The 25,222-nt window shown below is 38.5% G+C and overlaps 11 protein-coding genes across 11 annotated transcripts; 4 read left to right on the top strand and 7 right to left on the bottom strand.

Annotated features, from left to right (window-relative positions):
- Nucleotides 1-94: 94 nt before the first annotated feature.
- On the bottom strand, nt 95-1,627 carry NIS1 (Nis1p; the record flags this gene model as incomplete). The annotated part of the gene is made up of 1 exon (XM_022819672.1): nt 95-1,627. The coding sequence occupies one exon, from the start codon at nt 1,625-1,627 to the stop codon at nt 95-97; it is 1,533 nt and encodes a 510-aa protein (XP_022676215.1).
- Nucleotides 1,628-2,420: 793 nt separating this feature from the next.
- Nucleotides 2,421-3,656, top strand: MAK11 (Mak11p; the record flags this gene model as incomplete). Its single annotated transcript, XM_022819671.1, has 1 exon — nt 2,421-3,656. One exon carries the CDS (start codon nt 2,421-2,423, stop codon nt 3,654-3,656), a length of 1,236 nt encoding a protein of 411 aa, XP_022676214.1.
- Nucleotides 3,657-3,831: 175 nt separating this feature from the next.
- On the bottom strand, nt 3,832-4,950 carry LYS1 (saccharopine dehydrogenase (NAD+, L-lysine-forming); the record flags this gene model as incomplete). The annotated part of the gene is made up of 1 exon (XM_022819670.1): nt 3,832-4,950. One exon carries the CDS (start codon nt 4,948-4,950, stop codon nt 3,832-3,834), a length of 1,119 nt encoding a protein of 372 aa, XP_022676213.1.
- A 751-nt stretch (nt 4,951-5,701) lies between these two features.
- Nucleotides 5,702-7,882, top strand: CDC16 (anaphase promoting complex subunit CDC16; the record flags this gene model as incomplete). Its single annotated transcript, XM_022819669.1, has 1 exon — nt 5,702-7,882. The coding sequence occupies one exon, from the start codon at nt 5,702-5,704 to the stop codon at nt 7,880-7,882; it is 2,181 nt and encodes a 726-aa protein (XP_022676212.1).
- Nucleotides 7,883-8,184: 302 nt separating this feature from the next.
- Nucleotides 8,185-9,441, bottom strand: KLMA_40366 (uncharacterized protein; the record flags this gene model as incomplete). Its single annotated transcript, XM_022819668.1, has 1 exon — nt 8,185-9,441. One exon carries the CDS (start codon nt 9,439-9,441, stop codon nt 8,185-8,187), a length of 1,257 nt encoding a protein of 418 aa, XP_022676211.1.
- Nucleotides 9,442-9,922: 481 nt separating this feature from the next.
- KLMA_40365 (uridylate kinase) lies at nt 9,923-10,834 on the bottom strand (the record flags this gene model as incomplete). The annotated part of the gene is made up of 1 exon (XM_022819667.1): nt 9,923-10,834. The coding sequence occupies one exon, from the start codon at nt 10,832-10,834 to the stop codon at nt 9,923-9,925; it is 912 nt and encodes a 303-aa protein (XP_022676210.1).
- Nucleotides 10,835-12,139: 1,305 nt separating this feature from the next.
- KLMA_40364 (SDR family oxidoreductase) lies at nt 12,140-12,901 on the bottom strand (the record flags this gene model as incomplete). The annotated part of the gene is made up of 1 exon (XM_022819666.1): nt 12,140-12,901. One exon carries the CDS (start codon nt 12,899-12,901, stop codon nt 12,140-12,142), a length of 762 nt encoding a protein of 253 aa, XP_022676209.1.
- A 343-nt stretch (nt 12,902-13,244) lies between these two features.
- PAN3 (PAN-complex poly(A)-binding subunit PAN3) lies at nt 13,245-15,287 on the top strand (the record flags this gene model as incomplete). The annotated part of the gene is made up of 1 exon (XM_022819665.1): nt 13,245-15,287. One exon carries the CDS (start codon nt 13,245-13,247, stop codon nt 15,285-15,287), a length of 2,043 nt encoding a protein of 680 aa, XP_022676208.1.
- Nucleotides 15,288-16,530: 1,243 nt separating this feature from the next.
- DUR12 (bifunctional urea carboxylase/allophanate hydrolase) lies at nt 16,531-22,026 on the top strand (the record flags this gene model as incomplete). Its single annotated transcript, XM_022819664.1, has 1 exon — nt 16,531-22,026. The coding sequence occupies one exon, from the start codon at nt 16,531-16,533 to the stop codon at nt 22,024-22,026; it is 5,496 nt and encodes a 1,831-aa protein (XP_022676207.1).
- Nucleotides 22,027-22,237: 211 nt separating this feature from the next.
- On the bottom strand, nt 22,238-23,563 carry FTH1 (Fth1p; the record flags this gene model as incomplete). The annotated part of the gene is made up of 1 exon (XM_022819663.1): nt 22,238-23,563. The coding sequence occupies one exon, from the start codon at nt 23,561-23,563 to the stop codon at nt 22,238-22,240; it is 1,326 nt and encodes a 441-aa protein (XP_022676206.1).
- Nucleotides 23,564-23,841: 278 nt separating this feature from the next.
- Nucleotides 23,842-25,038, bottom strand: MFM1 (Mfm1p; the record flags this gene model as incomplete). The annotated part of the gene is made up of 1 exon (XM_022819661.1): nt 23,842-25,038. One exon carries the CDS (start codon nt 25,036-25,038, stop codon nt 23,842-23,844), a length of 1,197 nt encoding a protein of 398 aa, XP_022676205.1.
- Between the last annotated feature and the right edge of the window lie 184 nt (nt 25,039-25,222).

The raw sequence follows: 25,222 nt of genomic DNA, 5'->3' as shown, positions 1-25,222 counted from the left end.
TTGTACCAACTTTTTATTTCTGATCTGTTCCTCATTAAACAACTATATATGTACACTAGTTATTCCAAAAATTATAAAATCAATAATGCGTTTTTCAATTTATAGTATTTCTAGATGTTATACTGTGTATCGACTTCTCTTCATCTATTTTATGCATCCTCGGATCATCAGGAGGGAAAAAGAATGACTGCCTATTTTGATCAGCGCTTGTCATTGATTGCCGGATAGAAAATACGCTTGTAGTTGGCCTACTGTTAATCTCACTGTCATTATCACTGACATCGTATTGGTGCAAAGTCCTGGTAATTTGATTATATGTAGGGTTTTGATACGCACTCGATTGGTATAAATTATCTTCATCTTCATCATTTTCATCTTTATCGTTATCGTCATCAATTATAATTGGGTTAGTTGACGTTCCCTGCTCCATCTCAGGAGCGGTAGTTACGCGTATGATCGGAGGACTATCTAATGATGAAACGAGCGATGACATATCTTCACTTAACAAACAGGACAATCTCAACTCTATTCTTTTTGTAATAATAGCCTTCAAATATGAATTCCACACATCATAAAGCTCAGGATTTAGCCTTTCTGCAAAGGATTTTCTAATAATAGGTGCCGTACTTGACCTGCAAACACGTCTATTTTTTGCCGATAATTTCCTGGATATAGATGGTCTCTTTACAAGATTTGGAGAGGTTATTTTGCGTTTCGATACCTTGCGTAATATTTCATTGTACTGATTTAAGGGAACTCTAAAGGAGTTTATTGGGGGATGGACCGAAACAAGACTTTTAAGAGAATTTTTGGCCAGGAAAAACATTCGTATATAATCATCATTAACAACTTCAGTAATATCAAGCTCACTAATATTGATATACCGCATGTATGACATTAATTCTTGTTCGTTTTTAAATCTTGATCTCATGCGTCTGTGTGTTTTTACGGAATACTTTCTTTGAATGGAATTGTTTGAGTTATTTCTCGCAGAGAAACCCTTGTGGAAGATGAACTTTCCCTGCTTGTTGTACTTTTGATATTCCGAATTCACCGTGAAATCTTTTCTTCTTATTGAAGAGTGTGTTCTTTTCAATGGTTTGGAATGTTTTATCCCCCGTTTGAACTTTCCAGATGAATATTTCGACCATTTAGTAAATGCATCTAGCCATGAATCATTCTCGTCACTCTGCTGTTTTCTTCGCAGATGATTCTTCTCTTGTTCTGCTTGAAATTGTTCAAAGTCTTGCATATAGGGAAGAGGCACCGCAGATTTACTCTTTGGTTTCCCATCTTCAGCCAACATCGTTACCGTTGGTATCGCATTATTAGAAGGGACTTTATTAAGTCTAAGGCTTCGCAGATACAACTCCTCCTCGTAGGGGCTTAGTAGAAGCCTTTCACCTGAAGGGATCGTCACACCACTAGGTGGGCTCTCATGAGACGATGACTGATTATAGTTACGTCGTATCAGCAGTTCATTACTAGATATATGTTGATCCAAACCACTAGTATACGCTGCATTCATTGAATTAGGAAACGAATCATTTAAGCGACTGCCCAGGTTGTGAGAACTGAGGTCAATAACGGGTTGACGATCAAACGTTTCGCCCGAGTTTATAGACATTTTGTGAGATGTAGTCCAGGGCAACAAGCTTTAACAATAACAAACTGTCACAAACGTTTGTTTCATCAACAGGAATCAATTAGAAGAATAGTTTGCAGAAGTTTGCATATATCAAAGGCTAAGATTGAAAAGGACCCATAATCTTTCTAACTTGTAAATTAGACGATTCTCTGAAACACATTTCTAAGATAATGAGTTCAACACTTCGCAACAAGGAAAAAGAAATAGCTATGTAGGCTAAAAATGGAATCAACCCATCTAATAGGGGCCAGGTGGTGTACTGCCTTTACTGTTGTTCTTAAAGTACCCCATTAACCTTTAGAGGCTAAAGTGCTGAACCTTATTATTTCAGATCTGTAGAAAAACGCATAGAATATTAATTTTATTCATATTAGAACCCAGCAAAAAAAAAAAACACTTGATTGCAAGTAATAAAAAAATAAATTGACAATAGAAACACTTTTCAGACACATATATGATTCACATGATCACAAATATGTGCCAAAATTTCTAGAATAAACATAGAGGAAATTATTTACCCGGACCAAAGTTGCTTTTTCTTTCGAAACCAGGCCAGGTCTGGTTCTGTCTTTTCATTTCGGGTACCTGTGCAATGAAAAATTTGGATATGATATGAAAGGCGATGAGATGAGATGAGATGAGATGAGATGAGATGAAATGAGATTTGGTCAAGGGACTTCTTATTACTTTATACACATTTCATCAGTTTCGTGATATAGTAAGTTCCGTGTAACAAAGAAGGGTTCAAATAACTATAGAAAGTGAAATTACCATGCCAGATAACCAGTTCAGAATCATCGTTGGTTCTTACGAACACAACCTTTTGTGTTTATCTTTAAATCTATCGCTTTCGCAACCACTATTCACACCAATCTTCCACTTCCAAGCGCATTCTCTTAGTGTGAAATGTTTGGATATATCCAAAAGATACTTGGTATCAGGTTCTAATGATGAACATATCAGGATCTATGACTTACAGAAGCGTAAAGAGTTAGGTACTTTGTTGGCGCACCAAGGTTCTATCACCAACTTGAGATTCTCTAGAGGCAAGAATGAGAATGGCGAAGATATACAGTTAAACAAATGGTTATTGTCTGCATCAGAAGACCATAAGATAATTGTTTGGAGAGTGAAGGACTGGGAAAATTTCGGAACTTTGAAGGGTCACACTGCTAGAATTAACGATTTTGACATCCATCCATCTAATAGGGTTGCCGTTAGTGTGAGTGAGGACCATTCAATTAGATTGTGGAATTTGATGACCGTTAAGAAGGCTGGTGTGTTGAAACTAAGGAAATATAACCAAAATGGTCAATTTGTGAGATGGTGCGGTGAGAATGGCTCCCACATTGCTGTTGGGTTATTGACAAAGCTTCTAATATTCAAGACAGAAACGGCTAAGGTACATAGAGAAATCGATTTTGGTAGGAAGACTGTGATGCATCTTGAGAGAGAAGTTATTGATGGGGAGGAATATCTAGTTGTTGGGTTGAACGACGGTAGTGTCCAATTTTGGAAAACATCGAAACTTTATGAGGATGTACCAGAACCCGAAGTCGAAGAAGAAGAAGAAGAAGAAGAAGAAGAAGAGGAGGCTAATGACGATAAAGGAAAAAAAGAAGCTAAAACCCCATCTTTAGAGCCTGACTTTACCTTACTAGGTCACAGCAATCGTGTTAAAGACTTCCAATTTTACAAAAACGAGCATGGTCATTATTTAGTCACTATTGGATCAGATGGTAGAATTGTTGTTTGGGACATGAAGATTAAGGACCAAATCGCTGTCTATGATTCCGGTGAAAGATTGAATTGTGTCGCCGTATGTGACGAAAGTATTGAAAAATATGACACTGTTAAGAAGAGAACATCAGAAGACGTAGAATTAGGAGAACAAAGTGAAGCTGAGGCAGATCCAGAAGAATTGAAGAAGATTATGATGGGCAAAACATCTAAAAGCAAGAAAAAGAAGGGTTCAAAAAAGAGAAAGGTGGACATTCAATTGGAGTAACTTATTTAGGCATATCAATATATATATATATATATATATACATTGTTAGGTACTAACAAAAAGTACTTATTGTACAATAAAATTAAACAGCGTTTAGTCGATTATCTTCCTGAAGAATAATTTATGCCGACTTACTGCTTGAAAGTGAAAGTATTTTGGAGCATTTTTTAAGCAACTATAGCTTTGAAGTCCTTCCAACCTTAGCGGAGAATTTCTCATAGAGCTTTCTTGCCTTGACCCAAACAGAAGCTGTATCTCTTTGGGGAAGTTGTTCCAAGGAAGGCAAGAGATCACGAGAGAATGACTCTGAGGCCTCTTTTGGAAGCAATGATGGCAAATGATCAATTGAACACACTGAAAGTTTTGGACCTGCAGTTGTTGGAACCACTACTGTTGGAGCATCGAATGTTGTATTTATAGAGTAAATTGGAACGGGATTGTGAGGGTTTGTTGTGTCTGCAGAAACATCGACAACAGTTCTCAACCTTCTGTTAGGATTATTCAAAAGCTTGTTGTTAATGAATGGGGGAATTGGCTTGGATAAGTAGATACAGTTGATGAATATGTCTGCATCTGCGATTTCTTGAAATGGCCCCCCGCGAGCAGTTTCCTTCATATCCCACTTGATAATATTCTCCTCCGGCAAACCGCACTTGCGCAACAAGTCAACAGCACCGGAACCACATCTACCTAATGCACCAATAATCAATACCTTAGGCTTTCTAGCTCCTTTCTTCAAAGCTTCCTGGTAATCTCTACGAACATCCTTGATCATGGCAGTCTCATTTTCGTAAGGTTCGATGGCGCCCAAATTCTCAGAGTCAGCATGAGTTTGCTTGAAAGCCCAGTCCCTGATACCCACTGCAGCACCAGCAAACCCAGCGTAAAACCCGAAGGCTGCTACTCTTCTGCCTTGGTCGTTTTCCAAGAACTCAAGGTCATATAACACACCATTCCCGTTCTTAAAACGACGCAAGACGTCCTCCCAACCAGCCTGGTTCTTGTAACAATGGGCAAATTGAATATGCTCATGAACTAGAGGGAAAGTGTCCGTTTCTGGCATTTCTTTCAACCCAATAATAATTCTATCACGTGGAGCAGTCTTCCATGATCCTGTTGGGACAATAATGGCTCCAACCTTTCTGTAATCTTCAATATCAAACGCGGATTGTGCGCTTTCTTCAACATACACTTTGAAACCCTTCTCCAGCAACTTCTTAGTAGTTGTTGGAGTTAAAGCGGTACGTGCTTCCAATGGCTTAGTTTCAGCTCTCAAATGAAGTGTCACAGTCATGTTTGTATTATTTCGGTAGTACTAGATATATCAATCTTCCTTACCTTCGTTTCCCTTATACCAACGATGACTTATTTATTATAGCTGTAAAAAATCTCAAAGATGCAAAATAACTTTCACCGTTAGCCTATGCCTCTGCTTTTATATACTTGTTAACAATATATGACAAGTACTTTGACTCACCGGTTACTGACTTGTTTGTGTGTCACCTTGCTTTCTTTGGCTTTTGATTATATATCTACATAGTCATTGTCATGTCCTTTTTTCCATGCTGCGCGCTCTTGTCTGCTTGAATGCTTGATTCCAAAGGAATTTCAGCCTTTTTTTTTTTTTTTTTCCTGAGAAGAAATGAAAAATTGAAAAATTGAAAAAACCATAGAAGTGTTTGAAATTCCACCGGAATTTCAAAATATGTGAGGGTAACATTTCCCATCCAACGCCCAATATAGTTTTGGGGGGCCTACTGCGCCAGAAACAAAGTTTTAGGCGCAATTCCGTGCTTTTTTCGTAAACATAGAAAGCTCAATTAACCACAAATACTGGAAGAAGATCTACAAATTGGCACAATGCATATTACATTAAAGGATTTAGGGAAAAGGTACGGTGGTTACGCAGTACTAATGAATTACTGAAGCCGCGGTTTAGAGTTAAATCAAAGCTGCTGGATTAAGAAGGATAGGTATTGATTTGTGTGTCTGTGTGTGCTTTTTATTTTTATTTGGTTGTTGTAAGCATTTTAGGTTAGGTATTGATGTCAGAGTCTCATAGCCATGGTACCCCATCGCACGCACAGTCTACACTAGCTATTTCGCCACTTGTTCAAAGAGCTAGGGCTAGTCGTCCTGATGCGGGTCAGAATACTGGCACTGGTGTTCAAGGGAGAAGTGGGAATGTAGAACGAGGTAGCGTTTCGCATTTTACTCAGACTCCGCATCAAGAGCGAAGTCCGTTGGTACAGAAGATCCAAGACGTGTCACATTTGGCCACTCCAGCTATAATGAGGCATAATGGAACTGCAGGGTCGAGTTTGCTTGCATCAATGACGAAGAATGGACTGTTTGGGTCCACTCTGCCGAACACAATGCGTAAAAGCAGCACTTCGATGGACGCGGCGGAAATGCGCGGTTCTGCCAACGGTGATTGCGATTCTGAGGATGTGAATAGTGAGCAGAATAATATGATTGACGTTAGTGATCTTTCATCCGTCGAGAAACTACGGTTATGGAGACACGATGCATTAATGCAGCATCATTACAAGACAGCAGAACATATCGGAGATGTAATTTACACTATGACTAAGGATCCCAACGATGCATTTTGGTTAGCACAGGTATACTACAATCAGGGTTCCTATGTCAGAGCTGTGGAACTCATATTTACTGATCAATTGGATGCAGAGAGTATCATGTGCCGCTACCTCGCTGCTCTATGTCTTTTCAAATTGAACAAGTACGAAGAAGCGTTGGATATTATCGGAGACTCAAATCCTTTCCAGAACGAACCTTGTACATCGAATAGTTCGGATGGAGGTGTCAAATTGGAATCATCAATATGCTTGCTTAGAGGCAAGATATATGTAGCATTGAGCAATATGGAACGTGCCAAAGAGTGTTTCAAGGAAGCAGTTCAGGTAGACGTCAAGAACTACGAGGCATTTGACTACCTTCTATCAAAACATCTATTGACGACAGCAGAGCAATGGGATTTATTTGGAAGTTTACAATTCCAAGACCTAGATGATAACGAAGAAATGATTAGATGTCTTTACATTTCAAGACTTTCTAAATATCAAAATCATAAAGAATTAGAAAATGCCAGCAATACCCTTCAAAATAAATACCTTTTGAAGGAAAATAGAATTGTGAAGCTAGCCGAGATTGAGTTGTTGAATAACCAATCTAAATTTACACAGTGCATGAAATTATGCGAGCAGGTTCTCGAAGTTGATGAGTATAATCCCGAAGTGTTACCGATATACGTTCAATGTCTCCATTCTTTTTCTGCGAAGAATAAGTTATTTCTACTCTCACATAAACTTGCAGAGAATTTCCCTAAATCTCCTGTAACGTGGTTTGCTGTAGCTACTTACTATCTTACTATGGGGAAAGTAGCAGAGGCTCGCAAATACTTTTCACGCTCATCTATCATGGATCCAAGCTTTGGATATTCTTGGCTTGGGTTTGCCCATACTTATGTAGCAGAAGGCGAACACGAACAGGCATTATCTGCATATTCAACTGCTGCTAGATTTTTCCCTGGTACGCATCTTCCGCATTTGTACCTCGGAATGCAGTATAACAAGATGGATGATCTTTCTCTTGCCGAAGAGTATTTTATGATTGCTTATGACATGTGTCCCACAGATCCATTACTACTTAACGAATTGGGTGTCATTTATTTCAAAAGGCAAAATTACATAAAGGCTAAGAAATATATGAAGAGGGCACATGACGCAATCAAAAACATGAAATCCGAAAGTAAAGCTTGGATCTCTATTGTAATAAATTTAGGACATACTTACAGAAAACTTGGAGAGGATGAAAGGGCTGTTAAATGCTTCAAAACAGTCTTGGAAAGTAGCAAACCTACAGCTACATTATGGTGTTCTTTAGGCTTTTTATATTTGAGGATGAAGAAAATCGAAAAAGCGATTGACAGCTTTCACAAAGCGCTTGCATTGGATCAAGGAAATCAAGCTTCTAATAAACTATTAAAAACAGCACTAGAGATAAATGCTCATATGTTAATAGATGAGGATCACCCAATGGTGATATCTTCTAACATTCGAACAATGCCTAAATCTCAATCCATAAATAATGAAAAGAAAAGAACAGCCTTAGGAATCGGCAGTTTTGATCCTATTATCGAAGCAAAGAGGCTAAAACAAGGACTCTCTGATCATGAAGATGGTGACTCCATGGACATTGAATAAATATGTTGGTATTTCTTTCAGCTTTAATTTGATAGAGGATTCCCAGCATCATCCACAACCATCCATAAACTTGCATATAGCTTAGATAGCATCAACCTAAAATGTCATATCAATTACATTTAGTGCAATACAATATATTGCCAGGAGCTATTTTTTCCGTTTCCTTAGTACATGATAGTTACAATAATTATAATAATGATAAGATATTTTTCGATACTCTTTATTAAAAGGTAATTTCGAGCTAATTAAAGTGAAATACTAGAGTATCTACTTTTTTGGATGAAAATAAATGACATAGTAGATTATGTTTGCACTTCTTTAGAGTTACTACTATAACCTTTCATTAGTGTATCTTTCCTGTGTTTTTTTCCTCCTCTTTTCCGACGTTTTTGTGCCTTGCTTGATGGTTCGGTCGAAGGCATTTCAGGTTGATTTTCGTTATCTTCCTTTTCTCCTGCTTTGTCTATGCTGTCTTTCTTCAATTCTTTTTTTCTTTCTTGGCGCTCAAGAGAGGCATTACGTGAATCAACTTCTGCGTTTGGTTCTTTTTTTGGTTTTTCGTGAGCTTTTCTGGAGCTCTGAGGTTCATCACTGTATTTGCTCGAACTCAATCCGGATGAAAGATCTCTTTGTTTCCCTTTAGACTTATGGCTAGTTGTTATTTTGTTTTTCTCTAATTCTTGTCTTATTAATTCCTTCATCCAGTCATTGGAACGGCTCTTGTTTTGTGATACCATATCTTTCTTTAAGGTATGGTTTTCGATTGCCTCATCATCTAAAGAAGTTGAGACAGATGTTTTTTTGCTGTGAATTTTTAGCTCTTCTACTTCTACGTGATTACCATACAACTCTTGCTCTTTTTGAGTTAGTTTTTCTGTGTCTTGAAGTTGTTCTTCTGCCTCCAGTGCTGTTAGAGAATCTGCATGTCTAGTGTAAATTTCATCACTGATCAAGGTGGCATCAGAGAATGATACACCTATTGCAGAACCTGCAACCGCTTCCTGATGAATATCCATCTCTAATTGCACATTTCTGCCTCTGTCTTTTTTCCCCTGCTTACCTTCACTAAGTCTTTTCTCCTCTTCCTTCTTCTTCTTCTTCTTCTTCTTCTTTTTGTCCTTTTTCCTATTTGTCTCCTCATCTTCATCCTTCTTCTTACCCATCAGCTCCCTTAGCTTGGTATACTTTTGTTCATCTTTTTCCCTCTTGTCCTTCAGACTAGATGTTTTCTTGGTATTATGAGATTCGCTCATTGGTCTGTTTGATTTAGCCTTAGCGGTTGGGAAAATGCTACTTGATTCCAAAAGTTTAATAATATCATCATTTTCAAGTCCATCTAGCGATTCCTTTTTGATATTGTGTTTCTTAGTCTTCTTATTCTTCTTGTTCTTCCGCGTTAGTGCTTCAACCGAGGAGTTTGGAGAAGATTCTTTCGAACCATCATCAGAATACGCTTTTAAATGACTTAGACACGGCGGGACTTTGTTCTGAGATGAAACTTCTGATGATGTATCTTGTAGAAGGAAATTCAACAATGAGGAATCTGTAAGTAATGTCATATATTATGGTGTAGTTTTAGTGATGTTGTTTAATCGAAATAATGTTCGTCGTCTATTACGTGCATGAAACAGCTTTCCAAAAGAGTTAAGTTAATGTATTCAGAAGAATGCAAATAGTAAGTTGTAGACAAAGACAGGGACTTTGGTTCATAGTAGTACCAAACACCAAATAAGCGATTGATTTCAAAGATGACGAATAGGTTTCCTGCCAGCTTTAGTTTCGGAAACCTTTTATTTTAATATCGAGAAGTTATTTAAACATGCATTTTCTCATTGAGCTCTAATTTTTGTAACAATATTCCTTACAAAGTCAGTGAACATAGAATAGGGTATGAAGAACAAGAAGATGGGACGTTTAATGAATATATAGAAGGTTTTATTTGCTCAGATAACCTGAATCAGGATTTAAAGTTGTATATACATGTTTTCGTATATATTATATCTTTGTAAGGGGTGGGGAGGTGCATGTTTCTCATAATGTTCATTTAGGAATCTTATCCTTGATAGATTCAGTCACGTGTTTGTAGACTTCGTCAACTGGTTGGTCACAGCTAACCTTGACAACTTTACCTTGCTTTTCAAAGTACTCGACAACTGGCACACTAGTTTCGACAAATGTCTTGAATCTCTTCTTGATGGACTCGATGTTGTCGTCAATTCTGCCACTAGTCTTACCTCTTTGTAAGAGTCTTTCCAACATGACTTTCTCTGGACAGTCGAAGAACAAGGTCATTGAACTTGGAACGATTTCTTCTTCGAAAGTAATGGCTTGATCCATCTTTCTTGGGAACCCATCAACCAAGAACTTCTTGTTTCCATCATTGTAATTGGAAGTGATAGCGTTCTTCAACAATGCCACTGTAACTTCTTGTGGAACAATTTCACCCTCTTTGATGCACTTCTTGATCAACTCACCGTATTGAGAACCTTCACGGTTTTGCTCAGCACGTAGCAAGTCTCCAGCAGACAAGTGCACAAAACCGAAGTCCTTCACTAACTTTGCACATTGTGTTCCTTTACCTGCACCAGGACCTCCAAGAACGAATATAACCATAACGTCGTCTTGAGAAAACGCGGGTTGTTTCTTGGCTGGCTGTTTCTCTTCGACAGGAGCTTCCTCAAAAGCCACTGGTGGGTTCTTTTGATAGCTCAAAGAGAATATACTGGAACCCAATGCCAATAAACCTAAAACAAGAAGCAACTTACCTCTACCCTTTCCATTGTTGGTGCTGGAACCAGAACTGGAACCGGAACCTGACTTTTGAGAATACAACTGAATGCGACGACCAACAAGGGCTCTTGGAGCTTGGGTGCGCAATAGTGCACCACCAACAGGGATTCTCACAGCTAACCTGGAAGAATGAGCCACAGAACGCAATCCTAAACGCAACATTGTGTACACTGTTCAAAAACTACTCGTGATCTGCTCAAAAAGTTGATGCCGAAATCTAACAAAACAACCTAGAATATCAAAGAAACACGCTTTAAAGCCTTCCTATCGTAATATATCTATCGATTGGCTATGAACCGACTCTGGTTGTCCCTCCTTTGTTTCCTCTTTCTTGTTTTTATAGCGATATCCATCTCAAATTATATTGTATATATATATGCCATATCTACAATCAAAGACTACGCTAAAATATATAAGACACTTTTTCTGTCAACACAATTGTACAGTAGGGTTTTTTTTTTATTTTTTTTATTTTTTTTATTTATTTATTTATTTATTTATTTTATTTTTTTTTTTTTTAATTCATTCTATCAGGACTCACATGACCAATAAGTACGCCTAATTCATTCATGTAACCTGGCTATAAATATATATTTGCCATATGTTCTTTAATGTGTTTAGCACCCTTGTACTAGCGACCGGTAGGTTTACTACCTGGTATATTTTTTTTGTCGTTTTCCTCGAAAACAGAATTCATTCTGTCCATAGCAATAGGTACACTTTGTCTGTATTGATATGGTCCTTTGATGTAATGGGATATCGATATTTGTTTCTTCAATTCTTGAACTACTTGAAAACAAGCTTACTCACATATCGGAGAAGGGATTGGATGGTCAGGGTACCATTCATCTACCTCATTCTCGTTGATAACTTGGAATGTGACCAATGATGGTTTGAATTTGAGGCTTCTGAAAGTTGGAAATTTAAGTTTCTAGAAGTCCTACCAGTCACTTTCTGCTTAGACTTCTTAGGCTCAAAATTGCATCGTTTGAATTTATTATGATCGTCATCCTCCAATGGTAAAGAAATTAAAATGGCTGTTTTGTTACAAAAACACACATATGTATGCGCCTGTGTTTCAAATTTGTTTTACCTCTCCTTTGAAGCAGTGCAATATGACACACCGTAAGTTTATATTTCTATCTGTAATCCACCCGTCAGTATTTGACAAAAAGTATATATGATAATCTAGGCAGACAGCTAATATTAGGCGTCATATTTGAGTCACGTGCCTTCGTACAAAAGTTGGCTCTTACTCAACAATATTGCGCTGCGAAAGAAAACAATAAAAAATAAAATAAAATAAAATAACGTATGTATTTGATATTGGTGCAAGGAAAGTATTACTGACATGAGAGAATGATGAAATAAAATAAAATAAAACAAAAGAGTTACTATATAGATATAGATACACAGTTTATGAATGTGTATTTATGACTCTGGAGAGAGATGACACTTCCCGGAAATCTAGGCAAAACTTGCTAGTTTTTCGTCATTGTAGTCAAAGTATGCACCGTTAATCTCAGATGGGATACCTCTACTGACTAGGTTTGCGTAAACACTGGCTGGGACGTCTGGTGATACCAATTGGTCATTCTCGTGAAGGTCAACAAATTGTTTGAGGGCATCCTTGGTCATACCCTTAGGTCCGAACTTTTCTCTGATGTCCTCTTGCATTTGGGTTCTGACAATGCCTGGGGCGACGGAAATGGCGCTCACTTCTTTTTCTTCGAAGGCAATTGTCTTAGCGAAATAGTTCAATGCTGCCTTGGAAGAACCGTATGCACCCCATGCGTAGTAGGTTTCGACACTGGCGCTGGAGCTCACAAAGACGATGTTACCATGCGATTCCTTCAACAATGGTAGGGCGTGGCCAACGAGACACACGACACTGAAGTAGTTGATGTCGAAAAGTTTTTTCCACTGGGAAACGTGAATATTGTTGACATCTTCGACTGGGTCCAAAACTCCCGCATTTGCGACAATTCCGTCCAAACGCTTATACTTGTCCTTTACAAAGATGACAGCGTTTTCAATGGTGGTTTCGTCAGAGACGTCACCGCACCAGTAGTCAAACTTGCCCTTGTAGAATACCTTGAGCTCTTCTAGCTTTTCCTGGGATCTAGCAATACCAATGACTGCCTTAGTAGACTCCAAAGAGCATAACTTCTTGACGATACAAGAACCGATACCTCTTGAAACTCCGGTAACCAAATAAACTTTAGACATTTTTGCTTCTTCTTTTTGTTTTATTTAACTTCAGCTTCTTGAATTAACTAGCTAGTAGTGGTCAATTATGTGCTTCTTGATCCCTGTGCAGATGCTACGAAAATTGTACCCTCTTTCTTTCCGTTCTTTTATAAATTTGTCGTCTCATGCATTTTTCTTGTTGAGTGAATTTACCTACCACTTTGAATCTTTTAAAGCTTTAAATACTGTTAGAATATATTCATCAGATTTATTTGCAAAGGCGAAAGGATAAAAAGGGAATAGGTACGAACACTAAGGTGCTCTATACTTTGTGATTAAAGAACAAGGAGCAACACGAGCAAGTACGCGGGGTCCGTGAAAGATGCCAGAAGCGAATTGGAACAAACCAACGGCGTCCTTCAAAGACACGCCGTGTAGAAATGTGATTATTCATGGATACTGCAAGTTTGAGAACGAAGGATGCGAGTTCAACCACGGCAAAAGCAAGGAACCCGAGGATAATGGGCCTGTACAAAGAACAGTTACACCACTCAATGTGAGGTTTAATGCGAAAACAAGCTCTAGCTTCACTCCTGGGAAATCCCCTACAATGAGAAGTACTGGGGATTTCTCGTCGCTACCAAGTTTCCAGCCTGGGCAAAGCGTGATTCCTGACCAAAATCCTGTGCTTCAGGACGGATCGATGAGTTCATCCGGCATGTTGAATGCGAATGCTGCTTCTTTTGCACCATCTTTCAATCCATACGCGTCAGAAAGTTTCACACCGTCTGTTTCAGCTGGTGGTGGTGCCGGTGGTGGTGCCGGTGTTGGTGGTAATGGCGGCGTACCGCATTCTTCAGAGGACCTTAATGGCTCCATTCCTTCACCTGTGCCTTCCAATCCCTATCCAGGAAGTACAGGAATGCCACCAGTTGGTATACTAGGCGTGGGCCACCATATGGGGCCTCCTTTACCATCTCAGGGCCAGTCACAAGGTCAAGGTTCGGTTCCACCACCGCACGCTCACATCCATCCGCACCCACATGCACCACCTCCTCCTCCAGGATCTCTTCCTATGAACCCCATACCACCGTTTCCGACTGTATACCCACCGACACATTCTGTGTTGCAGTATCATTTGTATGCTCCAGATCCGCCTCCACATTTGAAAATACCATTGAAACCTAATGAACGCACTCCGGAGATGCTATTTATCAACAACAACTTAAGGGAAAGACTTGTCAAAAACAACCAAACTGCGCTACAAGTTTTCCCTAGGGGTTCTTTGCCAGATATTGTCGGCGACTACTTTGGGCTAGTTCCTATGGATTTCCACAATAGAACTCCAGATAAAAAGAGATACAATGGACACAAGAACTCGCTCTATAAAGTGTTTTCTAACCAGGATGGTAAAATATATTTCATGCGCCGTATTCACGATGTCAAAATTACAGAATCAGCACAGGTCTCCCAACCATTCCAAGCTTGGAGTAAATTACGTTCGGCCAACGTGACTATATTAAGAGATGCGTTTGTGACTACCGCATTCAATGATAGCTCATTATGCATGGTTTTTGACTATTATCCACAATCTACCTCGTTATTCGAAGCATATGGCCTAGGTGCGTCTGCTCCAGAGCTATCTCAAGACTACATATGGTCATATTTGATCCAACTAACAAACGCTCTTCAAGACGTACACTCCCATGGATTAGCTTTGAAGGACCTAGACTGGAAAAAGACTATAATAACTGGTGAGCCAGGAAGGATAAAAATTACTGACCTTGGTGTATACGACACGTTAAATTACCAACAAGAGGGAAGGGTATTGCATGATGATCAACAGCAAGATTTTGTCGCCTTATCGGAACTCATTATGGCTCTAGTACACAAACTCACTGGCACAACTGGGCCTATCGACACGCTAAACTCGTACCATATTGACCCGCTGTTCAAAAAGTGCGTGCAGTATCTGCAGGATTCAGAAAATAAGAATAAGAATATCGAGGAGTTTACCAAGATCTTTAGTCACAAGTTGCTTTCAGTGCTAAACTCATTGCAGTATAACGTCGAATATACCGAACAACAGTTATCTAGAGAACTTGAAAATGCAAGACTCTTCCGTCTAATGTGCAAGATAAATGCTATATATGGCAGATTGGAATCTAGAATAGACATCAATTGGTCAGAGTCCGGTGAGAAGTTCCCGATCATACTGTTCTTCGAGTATGTGTTCCACCAAAAAGATGAAACGGGCAAAAATATCATGGACCTAACACATGTCCTAAGATGCCTAAATAAGCTAGACGCCGGTATTACAGAAAGAGTGATGCTTGTAACACCGGACGAAATGAATTGTATCATAATAAGTTATAAAGAACTGAAGGATTTGATTGATTCAACGTTTAGATCGATCATTCAGTAGTGTAAGCATAGTCTCATATACAAACAGACATACAATACATAAAAAAACAAGAATAAAAAACGTGAAATATATATACATGAAGGTCTTCACATATAATGTGAAAAGAACTCATGCGCGCTTGTGCGCGCTTGTGTGCGCATGCGGATACGCAAAAACAAAGGATGAAGAACGACTACAAAGAAGGCCAAGAGCTATAGTTAACATAGACGGTGATCTGAAAACCCCATTTGAAGGACACTGTGACATCACCCCTGGTAAGAGACAAGTAATCATCACTTTGTCGCTAGAAAACAAACGGCCTTTTCCGCTTTTCTCTTCTTCTTACCGTCCGGCAAGTCCGATCCCACCTGCTCTTAGGGGTAATATTGTGCTTTCCCTTTAGGTGAACTTTCCCTGGGAAGCCCTTTACTGCTGAAGCAAATTTGCGGTTTATTTGTAGCAAATTTGCGTATTTATGCGAGAATTATCGCATGGAGATAAGCGCTTTTCACTATAGAATTCAAACATAGGAGAATAAAAAAAAAACACAAAACAAAAACACTAGGAAACAGACAATTGCCTACCCTGCATGTGCTTTCCTCAAGCTTACGCCGAACCAGCTACAAAAACGTATGCAGTAGAAACTGCTAAAACAGAACAAACTTACTCGGAGACAACCATTTTTTTGACTACTCACTTACTTACTCAATCAATAACTTGCCCTCTTTCCTCGCATCTCTTTCGGATCTTCGCGACAAAAGGCATTTTACTAGCTGCGTAATTTCAAATAGTTTACAGTAATAAGTACGATGGAAAAAAAAAGCGACATGCAATTAGAGATAACATTTTAAGATAAGCCCTACTCCACCTTATAGAGGGTAAACAAAAAAGGTTCGTATTATACACTCACCAGGCTAAATCGTAAACTAAATTTCATAGCGATGACCGTTGAGATCTTGGATTTATATATAAAGCGTGTGTGCTGTTAACTCAGCGGGTAGTATTTCTTAGACTTGCGTTATATGTTGAGAACATTTTATTCTTGTAATAGTCATGAGTAGATCTTAATATACTAAAGCTATTCAAAGGCACATTCAGCGGGTACCCTTACAGTTACTATCACAATCAATCGTGGATAATTGTGAAATTCGGAAAACAAACTGTGGTTTACTCTTGTACTGGTGTTATTTTGGAGAGCGATAGCTAATTAAATTTTAACTACTACTACATTTTTACGCTACTCAAATAGAGTGCTTTTTTCATTATGGGAGAAACAACTACTCTTGGCTGGTCAGTTCAAGACTGGTTGAAATTTCACTTTCAATCAACTCCAAAGAAGTCATTAGAAGCCCTTGAGGATTTATTGAGGTCACAAAAGGCAGCTCCAGAAGATCCAGCTTGGATTTCTTTGATCTCAATTGAAGATTTACATCATCAATGGAACATCTTGCAATCAAAAGCTAATAAGGAAAAACTGCCTTTATACGGTGTTCCGATTGCTGTAAAGGACAACATCGATTATAAAGGATTACCGACAACAGCCGCTTGTCCGGCATTTTCTTTCCAGCCAGAAAGGGACGCATATGTCGTTGAACTGTTAAGAGATGCGGGCGCTGTGATTTTGGGTAAGACAAACTTGGACCAATTTGCAACTGGTTTAGTTGGTACAAGATCTCCATACGGTATTACAAGCTGCGTTTTCAATGATAAGTACGTTAGTGGTGGTTCATCCGCAGGATCCGCTTCTGTAGTGGGCCGTGGTATTGTCCCACTTTCTCTAGGTACTGATACCGCTGGGTCGGGAAGAGTGCCAGCTGCATTGAATAATCTAATTGGGTTGAAGCCTACCAAAGGTGTTTTTTCATGCAGAGGTGTGGTACCAGCCTGTAAGTCTTTGGATTGTGTTTCCATTTTTGCATTGAATTTAGGAGACGCTGAAACTGCTTTCAAAGTTATGTGTAAACCAAATGTTTTGGAGGATGAATATTCAAGAGCATTCCCAAAGAATCCAATCACTCACTATTCAAAGGACGTAACTATTGCCATTCCAAAAGAAGTTCCGTGGTTCGGCGAAAAAGAAAATCCAAAGATATACAGCAGCGCAATTGAATCTCTAAAAAAGACTGGAGCAAACATTACAGTCATTGATTTTGAACCACTTTTAGAGCTAGCACGCTGTCTTTACGAAGGTGCCTGGGTTGCCGAACGTTATACAGCAACCAAGGAATTCTTCGACACCAACCCTCCTGAATTTTCATTAGACAAGACCGTAACACAAATCATTAAGGGTGCAACTAAATATAGCGCCGCTGATGCCTTTAATTTTGAATACAAGAGACAAGGCATTTTACAAAAAGTCAAATTGATGTTAGAAGATGTAGATGTTTTATGTGTCCCAACTTGTCCATTGAACCCAACTATAGAAGAGGTTACTAATGAACCAATACTAGTGAATTCCAGACAAGGAACTTGGACGAACTTCGTGAATTTAGCTGATTTAGCTGCTTTAGCAATACCCGGTGGCTTTAGATCTGATGGTCTACCTAATGGTATTACCTTAATAGGTAAGAAGTTTTCAGACTTTGCTCTTTTAGACCTAGCCAAAAGGTTCTTTTCAACCGCTTTCCCAAATAATACAAGAACTTTTGGTAAATTTGTTGATAGAACTATTACTATTGAGGATGAATTAAATGGACCCTCAGAAGAGTACATTGAAGGTATCAAATTAGCAGTGGTAGGTGCGCATTTGAAGGGACTACCTTTGCACTGGCAGTTAGAAAAGTGCAATGCCACATATTTATCGTCCCCTAAAACATCAAAAAACTACAAGTTGTATGCTTTACCTAAAGCTGGTCCTGTTCTAAAACCTGGTTTAAGAAGAGTAAGTGATGGAACAGGATCTCAAATCCAACTTGAAGTCTATTCTGTGCCACCTGAAAAATTCGGAGAATTCATTTCAATGGTTCCAGAGCCATTAGGTATTGGTTCTGTTGAACTCGAATCTGGGCAATGGGTCAAATCTTTTATCTGTGAAGAATTTGGCTACACTCAAAAGGGTACCGTTGATATCACTAAGTTTGGCGGCTTTAAGGCCTATGTTGAACATCTAGCGGCAGTAGAGAGCCAAAAGAAGAAACCATTCGAAACTGTGTTAGTTGCAAACAGAGGTGAAATTGCAGTTCGTATTATGAAAACTTTGAAAAAGATGGGCATTAAATCAGTTGCTGTTTATTCAGATCCTGACAAGTACTCACAACATGTCAATGACGCTGATTTTGCCGTTGCTTTAAATGGCAGAACTGCCGCTGAAACCTATCTAGATATTGACAAGATAATCAAAGCTGCTAAAGATACTGGATCCCAAGCTATTATTCCAGGTTACGGTTTCTTATCTGAGAATGCTGACTTTTCAGACAGATGCAAACAAGAAGGTATCGTGTTTGTAGGCCCTTCAGGTGATGCCATTAGAAAGTTAGGCCTCAAGCATTCAGCGAGGGAAATTGCAGAACGTGCAGGTGTTCCTCTTGTTCCAGGTTCTGGTTTAATCAAAGATGCTGAAGAAGCCAAAGCAGTTGCTAGAAAAATAGAATATCCGATCATGGTAAAGTCTACTGCTGGTGGTGGTGGTATTGGTTTGCAAAAGGTAGATTCTGAAGCTGAAATTGAAAGAGTTTTCGAAACAGTTAAACATCAAGGTAAATCTTACTTTGGAGATGCGGGTGTGTTTTTGGAGAGATTTGTTAGTGATGCAAGACATGTAGAAATTCAAATGATGGGTGATGGTTATGGAAAAGCCATTGCTATCGGAGAACGTGATTGTTCCTTACAACGTCGTAATCAAAAAATTATTGAAGAAACACCAGCCCCTAATCTCCCTGAAGAGACTAGAGCTAAAATGAGGAAAGCTGCCGAAAGTTTGGGATCCTTATTGAAATACAAATGTGCAGGTACTGTCGAATTTATCTATGATGAAAAGAGAGACGAGTTCTACTTCTTGGAAGTTAACGCTAGATTGCAAGTTGAACATCCAATTACTGAAATGGTTACTGGATTAGATTTGGTTGAATGGATGTTGAGGATTGCTGCTGATGATGCTCCTGATTTTGATAATACTAAAATAGAAGTATCTGGTGCGTCTATCGAAGCTCGTTTATATGCAGAAAATCCTGTAAAAGACTTCAGGCCATCTCCAGGGCAGTTGACGTCTGTCTCTTTCCCATCTTGGGCAAGAGTTGACACCTGGGTTCAAAAGGGAACTAACGTTTCAGCAGAATATGATCCAACTTTGGCCAAGATTATTGTACATGGAAAAGATCGGAATGATGCTATTAGGAAGTTAAACCAAGCTTTGAATGAAACTGCAGTGTACGGTTGTATCACTAATATTGACTATTTAAGATCTATCGCTTCTTCTAGTATGTTCAAGGAAGCTAAGGTTGCAACAAAGGTTTTGGATACCTATGATTACAAGCCCTGTGCATTTGAAGTATTGTTGCCTGGTGCCCACACATCCGTTCAAGATTATCCAGGTAGAACTGGTTATTGGAGAATAGGTGTTCCTCCATCTGGTCCAATGGATTCATATTCCTTTAGGCTAGCAAATCGGATAGTTGGAAACAATTCAAAGGCACCTGGTATTGAAATCACTTTAAATGGTCCTAAGCTACTTTTCCACACAGAAACAGTCGTTGCGGTGACTGGTGCTACAGTTAAATGCTTACTAAACGAAAATGAAGTACCTCAAAATAAGCCTATCAATATCAAACGTGGTGATATACTTTCTATTGGTAAAGTTACTGTCGGCTGTAGAGCATACCTATCTATAAGAGGAGGTATTGATGTTCCTGAATATCTTGGGTCGAGATCAACATTCACCATGGGAAATATGGGTGGTTACAATGGAAGGACCTTAAAATTAGGTGATGTTCTTTTCTTGAATCAACCAGAACTTTCCGTGTCCTCTTTAGGTGCTCCAGAATATGAACCAGCACCTGCTCCAAAGTCATTACTACCTGAATTTTCCACAACAAAAGATTGGAAAATTGGTGTAACTTGTGGCCCTCATGGTTCAGTAGATCTCTTCAAGGAGGAATACATCGAAGAATTCTTTAGTGAAAAATGGAAGGTACACTACAACTCCAATAGATTTGGTGTTAGATTAATCGGTCCAAAACCGAAATGGGCAAGAGCTGATGGTGGTGAAGCAGGGTTGCATCCTTCAAATGCTCATGACTATGTGTATTCTCTAGGTGCTATTAACTTTACAGGTGATGAACCAGTTATTATTACCTGTGATGGACCTTCTTTAGGTGGGTTCGTTTGTCAAGCGGTTGTAGTTGAAGCTGAACTGTGGAAAGTTGGTCAACTGACTCCTGGTGACACTATACAATTCGTTCCTATATCCTATGAAACAGCAAAACTATTAAAGGAATCTCAAGATAAAGCTATCGAGACATTCTCTGATGGTTCATTAATTCAATTAAGAGAAGATCTATTTTTACCAAAATATGAGAATCCTATATTGGCAGTTCTACCAAAGAGAAGCGATCTCTCACCAAAGGTCACTTACCGTCAAGCTGGTGATCGTTATATCCTTGTGGAATATGGTGACTTAGAACTTGATCTAAATATATGTTACAGGATCAACCGTTTAATAAACGAAGTCGAAAGACATAATACCGTTGGTATTGTTGAGATGTCACAAGGTGTCAGGTCTGTTCTAATTGAATTTGATGGTTATAAGATTGATCAGAAGACCTTATTAGATTGTTTACGAGCCTATGAATCTGAAATTCACTTCGATAAGAATTGGACTATAAAATCTAGGGTATTCAAATTGCCTATGGCATTCGAAGATTCGAAGACACTAGATTGTGTTACTCGTTACAGGGAAACAATTCGTTCGGATGCTCCATGGTTGCCTAACAATGTTGATTTTATTGCCGATGTGAATGATATCAGTAGAGATGACGTGAAAAACATGCTCTACTCTGCCCGTTTCATGGTCTTAGGATTAGGTGATGTGTTCTTAGGTTCACCATGTGCTGTTCCCTTGGATCCGCGCCATAGATATTTGGGAACAAAATACAACCCTTCAAGAACCTATACAGCAAGAGGTGTTGTTGGTATAGGTGGGATGTACATGTGCATTTATAATGCCGAAGGTTCTCCAGGTGGCTATCAATTGGTAGGAAGAACAATAACTGCATGGGATAAATTAGTGATTGGGGACCATCCTATCGGACATCAATGGTTACTAACGCCATTCGATCAAGTAGAATTCTACCCTGTGTCTGAAGAAGAACTAGAGGTAATTATCGAAGATAATGATAATGGTAAATTCAAGATAAATGTTGAAGAGTCTGTTTTCGACAACAAAGAATATCTAGCTTGGATCGATGAGAATATTGAATCAATTGTAAAGTTCCAAGAAGCTCAAGGCGGTGAAAAGGCTGATGAATTCGCTAAACTCATTCAAGTCGCCAATGCAGAATTAGAAAAGAATGTCGATGATAAGGGTCCAGACACTGAGGAATACCCAGAGGATGCTGAGCTTTTATATTCCGAATACACTGGTAGATTCTGGAAACCTGTAGTATCTGTTGGAGACGAAGTTAAAGAGGGTGATGGTGTTATCATCATTGAAGCTATGAAAACTGAAATGGTTGTATCTTCTACTAAAGCCGGAAAGGTTTATAAAATATTACACAAAAACGGTGATATGGTTGAAGCCGGTGATTTGGTAGCAGTTATTATCTAATTATCAAGCCAAGTGTAACTTTAGACTAAAATTTGATGCTACGTATAATAATTAATCTTTTACTATATATGATAACAAATTGACTAGAAGCAATATCTTTGATGACTACTTAAATGTATCATTCATCATTCATTCAGTAACTGGAAAGTACGATGCGATATTACCAGTATTTTAAGCTATAAAACAAATAAACATCTTACATTATTGTCAATTACTGGTAGCTTGGTGGGGTAACGTCTGCACTTAACAGATGACTCGAACTATCATGTGTATCACAAGAGGATCTTGGAAGTTCTGGGGTATTTTTTTGAATAGAAGATGGTGTTACAGCTGCAGATGCGGGTTGCGATTTTAAGGATAATGACTTTTCAATGATAGTAATTCTTTTATTGATTCTTCCTCTTTGTAAGCTGATTGGTAAAAATGGAATATATCCGTATTTTTCCTCCACCATCATCAAGTTAATAACTGCAATCACGACTAACCAATATGCAATATAACTTATAACAGAACCATAAGTAGCAGAGTTAGTCCAGCCAAATATAGCAGTTAAAACCATCCAAAACCCATCTCTTTCACCATTACAACAATTGACATGCCACACGGAGCGCGAAATATCATATGATCCAGGACCATTACCGACTTCACTCATATCCTGACCATTACATGCATCAACATACCTTTGTAATTCAAATTGCCAAACACCTTTGGAAAACAAACCTCCAGCAATTAAGTACAAGAAGCAGGTTGTTATCACTAGACATATTTGCAAAGAAAAAGATTTGGAATACTTGAAGAAGAACACACCGAATATTGCAGAGATTGCAGTAGCCGAGAGCATTGAAAGTGGTATTGATGTTAATGGACTATCGATACCAATACCACCAATGAACACAACTGCTTCCAACCCTTCCCTTAAAGATGTGACAAAAGGTAATATAAATAAAGAGTACTTCTCACCAAAGGTCTTTGCCCGACTTTCCCCGTACTCTCTTGACAATAGTTTATCAGAGTATATTATAGAAGCAAGTTTCACTCTAAACTTTTCTCTTAATTTCCCCATCCTCAAAAAGAATAGACCCATCACAGATATGATAACTGATGCAATAACACTTAAAACACCCTCATAATAATGTTCACTTAGGGACCATAAATCGGCACCAATATAATAAAATGCCACAATGAACGCACCACCAATTAGCATACAGGCTAAAAGACCAAGTAGTCCACCGGATATAATCTGAAATTTCAACCTTTTGTATATTTGCTCATTGTCAACTTCTATTCCCAACTCCGATGAGTTTATTTCATTTTCTCGCATTAACAAAGCGGAAGCTGCTTCTTCCTCGACAGTAACTGGTTCCGCATTGTTAACTATGGAGGATGAGGAGGATTCACACGTGTTATCATGAGAAAACAAAGCTTGCTTAACAATCGTTAACAAGATCGAGATAATGATGATGATCTCTAATGATTCCCGGAGGAAAATGAAAAAAATTTGGAACGAAAAATAATTCTCAAACGAGCTTTTCGCCATTGTTCGGGTATTCTAGAAAAGTGGTGTATTTTCCGCCTTTGAATCCTCTAAACTTTATACTCCGGATAGTGGTAATCTCTTTAATTCTAATCCGACTTGTAATACGTTTAGCTGTGGTAGTGATCTATCTTAATTATTAGATCCTACGTTTTTGCACCCCAAAACGGTTTTCTACCTGGAAGAACAAAATACAATAAAAAAACACATAAATTTAATCACGTGACTTGAACTGGTTTTAAGTATTATAAAATCACCAAATAAAACAAAGAATACTGGTGCTACTTGAGGGTAGAGCCCTTGCCGTGGCTCATCAACTGAACTTTTTCCAATTTGTGTAAATGTTTTATAGAGAAGATGAACAAATAAGCCATCAACACAACGCCAATCGTTGATACTAGAGGGAATCCGAAATTGCCTTCTTCTATAAAGTTCTCCAAGTTCATACCATACACGGATGCAATAAAGATGGAGCCTGCCAGAGAAAGAAGGCCAATACTGAACCTTAAGCCGAGTAACATCAATTGGTTTCTATTAGAATCCAAGATAATATTTATAATTTCTTCAGTTGTTTTCACATTTGACATTGTATTTCCGACAGTTTGAACAATTTCGTCAACATGATTATAGTAGGTTTCTAGTAGCATTTCAATCTCTGCATGATCATGTTCTTCTCTTGGTTTGCCAAGTTTTTTCTCAGTTAAGTACATCTCGCAGAGAACATCATCTTGATCTAATAATTCGTCTATCATTTCTCTCATCAAGAACGACTTCTTGTAAAATACAGAGAGTTTCTTATTCTGAATCAAAAGATATCGAAGCTTGTCCCTTGTAATGCTATACTCTAAATCTTGTAAAATTCCGTTGGTGACATTTAGATGAACTTTGAGTTCAGCGCTCAGATTCGAAATTGCTGAAACAAATATAGATTCAATAGCTCTGAATTCATAAGGTAGCGGATCTTTATTCATTAATTCTGGAACATCAAATCCACTCTTATTCTGTAGCCTCAGTTGCAAATCTGTTATAAAGTTTTGTTGTGATACCGAATCCAACTTTATCCCCAATGAATCAAATAAAATTAGCATATCTGACTTCACTAACGCTCTTATATTTAGAATGCTGATTAGGATACTATTTTCACGAACGAGTACACTAGGCACTAGATCATTTCTTCTAGACTTCTCAATCTTTCTTAAATCCCGTGGAAGGAGCCCGTGTGTATGAATGAGCTCATCTCTCCTAAGATCAATAGACGGTTTTTGAATAATGCCCTTGCTGTTGAAAATAGTACACCTTATTGTCTCAAGTTCAGGGTTGTATAATGAGCTGTTTCTCTGAGCTAGGTTCTTTTGTAGTAGTATAGCCAGATGATTTGGATCCGACGCCTTCTGATATATTTGCTTCCCACTGTGGAAAAACCTCTGGTAGCTCGGAAGTCTTGCAGTACTACCCAAAAAATGCCGTAGAAAAACCATGTTATGTTGAACTACCGTTAATACTAAGTTCACTGACCAACGTCTTCCCGACTAATAGTTTACTCTACCCTTGTAGCTTACTCTTTTAACCCTTAAAGCAAAATGATATATTCATATCTTTAACACTTTTACACTTAAGTTTTCGATGCGAATGAATTCCTTAATATGAATGAAATTGGTAATA

Source organism: Kluyveromyces marxianus, chromosome 4 (assembly GCF_001417885.1).
Source record: "Kluyveromyces marxianus DMKU3-1042 DNA, complete genome, chromosome 4".
NCBI classification, from domain to species: Eukaryota; Fungi; Ascomycota; class Saccharomycetes; order Saccharomycetales; family Saccharomycetaceae; genus Kluyveromyces; species Kluyveromyces marxianus.
The sequence above is the reverse complement of the archived record's forward strand: the minus strand, read 5'-3'. Positions and strand labels throughout refer to the sequence as shown.